The 3,887-nt window shown below is 41.7% G+C and overlaps 1 protein-coding gene across 1 annotated transcript; it reads left to right on the forward strand.

Moving 5' to 3' along the window:
• The first annotated feature begins 377 nt into the window (after window positions 1-377).
• Window positions 378-3,015, forward strand: NCED5 (nine-cis-epoxycarotenoid dioxygenase 5). The gene is made up of 2 exons (XM_059582370.2): window positions 378-1,875; window positions 2,322-3,015. The coding sequence occupies exons 1-2, from the start codon at window positions 457-459 to the stop codon at window positions 2,703-2,705; spliced, it is 1,803 nt and encodes a 600-aa protein (XP_059438353.2). The 5' UTR covers window positions 378-456; the 3' UTR covers window positions 2,706-3,015.
• Window positions 3,016-3,887: the final 872 nt, after the last annotated feature.

The raw sequence follows: 3,887 nt of genomic DNA on the forward strand, positions 1-3,887 counted from the left end.
CTATTTAGTAGACTGTTATACAATTGAGATAACATAATAGTAAAAGTTAGTTGTTATTTTTTTTTTTTGGCAACTTTTTACTGTCAAATTATCTCAATAGTTATATGGCAGACTATTAAATAACATTACTCGTTTGAGAGAAACCTGGCTAATGTCAATCCCAAAGTGCCCATTTACAAAAAACCACCACGTGGTCTACTCTTACATGTCTGAGGTGGACCTCTGCACCAAAACAAACCCCTCTCTTTCCCCATCCCCACTCTATATTTATACCCCATTTTCTCTCCAAAACTCACTCAATCCTCTCTCTCTCTTTTTTCTCTTTCTGTCTCTCTCTCTCACTCTCTCTCTTTTGCTAAGACCAAAAAAAAAAAAGAAAACCCAAGAAGAAGAAGAAGAAGGTCTCCTCCTGCCTTCACTCTTCCGAGAGAGAAGAAGAAGAAACCCAAAGAAGCCATGGCAGCTGCTTCAACTGCACCCAACTCTAGTGGATGGGCTAAAGCCCATTTCTCATCCTCTTCAAATTCTCTAATGGATTTGGGCTTCATCTCCCTGAAGAAGAAGAAGCCCAACAAAAAGAGAGTCAGCTTTAACGTACACTCTGCTTTACACTCTCCTTCAGTGCTTCATTTCCCAAATCAGCCCTACCAACAACCGGTAATTACCAAAAATGACACCCCCGTTAAGCCCAAGACCCACCAGCAACCCGCACAGTGGAATTTACTACAAAGAGCCGCCGCCATGGCGTTGGACATGGCCGAAGGCGCGTTGGTCTCACGCGAGCTCCGACACCCACTTCCCAAAACCGCCGACCCACAAGTCCAAATCGCCGGAAACTTCGCTCCGGTACCGGAACAACCAGTCCGGCGAGAACTCCCTGTCACCGGCGCAATCCCAGAATGCATTAACGGCGTTTACCTCCGCAACGGAGCCAACCCTCTGTTCGAGCCCGTCGCTGGGCACCACTTGTTCGACGGCGACGGCATGGTTCACGCCGTCAGCATCAATGACGGCTCCGCCAGCTACGCTTGCCGGTTCACCGAGACGCAGAGGCTCGCCCAGGAGCGAGAACTCGGCCGCCCGGTCTTTCCCAAGGCCATTGGTGAGCTCCATGGGCACTCCGGCATCGCACGCCTTATTCTGTTCTACGCCCGCGGGCTTTTCGGGCTTGTGGATCACAACAACGGCACCGGAGTCGCCAACGCCGGATTAGTGTACTTCAACGACCGGATTCTCGCCATGTCGGAGGACGACTTGCCTTATCAGGTCCGAATCACTCCCTCCGGCGACCTCGAAACCGTTGGCCGTTACGATTTCGATCACCAGCTCAAGTCCACCATGATTGCTCACCCAAAAGTGGACCCGGTTTCCAAGGAGCTTTTTGCTCTCAGCTACGACGTCGTTCAGAAGCCGTACCTCAAGTACTTCAAATTCTCTCCGGACGGGAAGAAATCCCCCGACGTTGAGATTCCCCTCCCGGTGCCTACCATGATGCACGACTTCGCAATCACTGAGAACTTCGTGGTGATTCCAGACCAGCAAGTGGTGTTCAAGCTCCAGGAAATGATTACCGGTGGCTCTCCGGTGATTTACGACGACAAGAAGAAGTCTCGGTTCGGGATTCTAGCGAAGAATGCCCGTGATGCCTCGGATGTCATCTGGGTTGAGTCGCCGGATACTTTCTGCTTCCATTTGTGGAATGCTTGGGAGGAGCCGGAGTCCGACGAGGTCGTGGTGATTGGGTCATGCATGACACCGCCGGACTCTATCTTCAACGAATGCGACCAGACCCTCGAGAGTGTGCTCTCTGAAATCAGGCTCAATTTGAAGACCGGAAAATCCATACGCCGACAGATCCTCTCCACATCCGAGCAGGTTGTTAAATCAAGCTAAACTTTAAATATTTTGACACTATCATTTATAACGTTGAATATTTAATTGAAATTAGGTAAATTTAATGGAGTTAAAAGGTTCTACGTCGAACTTTTTAAAGTTAATTATAGTGAAGGAGTATTTTTGTTTTTTATTATATTCTTCTACTATAACTAATTATAATAGAAAGATGTAAATTTAATCATTTAATCAAAATTTTAAAAAATATTTTAATTAAAATGTGGTGAATTAATAGAATCAAGGTTTATTAAAAGCTCTTATCTTAAAAGCGCAAACTTATAAAAATTGGTAAATCTAATAATTTAATCAATATTTTAATACATGGGAGTTTAAAATTGTCCACCAGAATTCAAACTTGATTTGTGGTTTTGATGTTAAATCACGGGAAAAAATAAATGAATTTAATCATTTAATTTATATTATAACAGGTGAACTTAGAGGCCGGGATGGTGAACCGAAACAAGCTTGGGAGGAAGACAAGGTACGCCTATCTCGCCATTGCCGAACCGTGGCCGAAGGTGTCGGGATTCGCCAAGGTCGATCTTTCAACCGGGGAGGTGAAAAAGTTTACTTACGGTGATCGGAAATACGGCGGAGAACCTTGTTTCTTGCCAAGAAACCACACTTCAGAAAACGAAGACGACGGATATATTCTTGCTTTTGTCCACGACGAGAAGACATGGAAATCGGAGCTCCAGATCGTGAACGCCATGAATTTACAGCTCGAAGCTTCAGTAAAGCTTCCCTCCAGGGTGCCGTACGGTTTTCATGGCACTTTCGTAGACTCAAAGGACTTAGAAAGTCAGGCATAGGTGTAAAAGTAGTAAGGAGAATTTTACCAGAGGGATGCTTGCAGATTGGTCCCCGGATATATTCTCCTGGAAGAACATTTAAACCCCTAGAACACTTTCATATATATATATATATATATATATATATATGATACTAGTTTTTCAGGACCCGCTTGTAGCTTTTGGCCTTTAGGTAGATTTCGAGCTCAGCTGGTTTCTGTTTGGTTTTGGATACATTTTCTCTGTGCTATGAATGAAGATCTCTGGCTCTTAGATCTTCCTCTGTTTACTTTTGCTTGAAAATATTAAATATTTGCAATTAATTTCACACTACATGTTTTGTTTACATTTGTGGATGTTCCGCTTTGGAATTTGGAGTTTTGCTTCCAACACATGGGATTTCCTATTGCGGCTTTAAATTTAACATATTTTGACTACCATGCCACTGCAATCTTGGATTTTGAAAATGGAGCCTAACCAAGGCTTTGGAATACAGCGTCGGCCGTTAATTCTTGACACGATTCATTGGAAATAACTTCAATATAAAAGTAATAAGTAAAGGTTGAATGGTCTGATCAATTACATTAAATAGATCGAATTACAATTTACTTATATGGTCTTGTACTAAGTTTAACCAAAGCTTTTGAACATGAAATATGTGGTCAATTTTTGACACGATTCGTTCGAAACGAACTTAATGTAAAAGTAATAAGTTAGAATTGAATAATCTGACAAATTTCATTAAATAGATCGAATTAGAGTTTACTTATATGGTCTTGTACTAATTAACTTTAACCAAAGCTTTCGGATATGAAGTATGCGGTCAATTTTTAGCACGATTCGTTTGAAGCGAACTTAATGCAAAAATAGTAAGTTATGGTTGAATGATCTGACTCGTTTAATTAAATATATCAAATTATGGTTTATTTATATGACCTTGTACAACAAAATTCAAACTTTAACTCATAATATATTAAACTGTCAATTTTTTATACGACACTAAACGGCAAACATGAATTGTTAAACTATTCAAAAACCATTATTGAAGTCCTCGTATGCTGTTAAGTGAGTGATGTATGCCGATTTCGTGGACAGTGTGTCATATTCATCACTTTTTGTTTGTAACATCCTCGTGTGTCTAACCCAACACTGTTCGAAAAACAAGAAGACTGTAAAAAGAAACAACATGGTAATTAAATACAA

The sequence above is a fragment of the Corylus avellana genome, chromosome 1, assembly GCF_965113065.1.
Source record: "Corylus avellana chromosome 1, dhCorAvel1.hap1.2, whole genome shotgun sequence".
NCBI classification, from domain to species: Eukaryota; Viridiplantae; Streptophyta; class Magnoliopsida; order Fagales; family Betulaceae; genus Corylus; species Corylus avellana.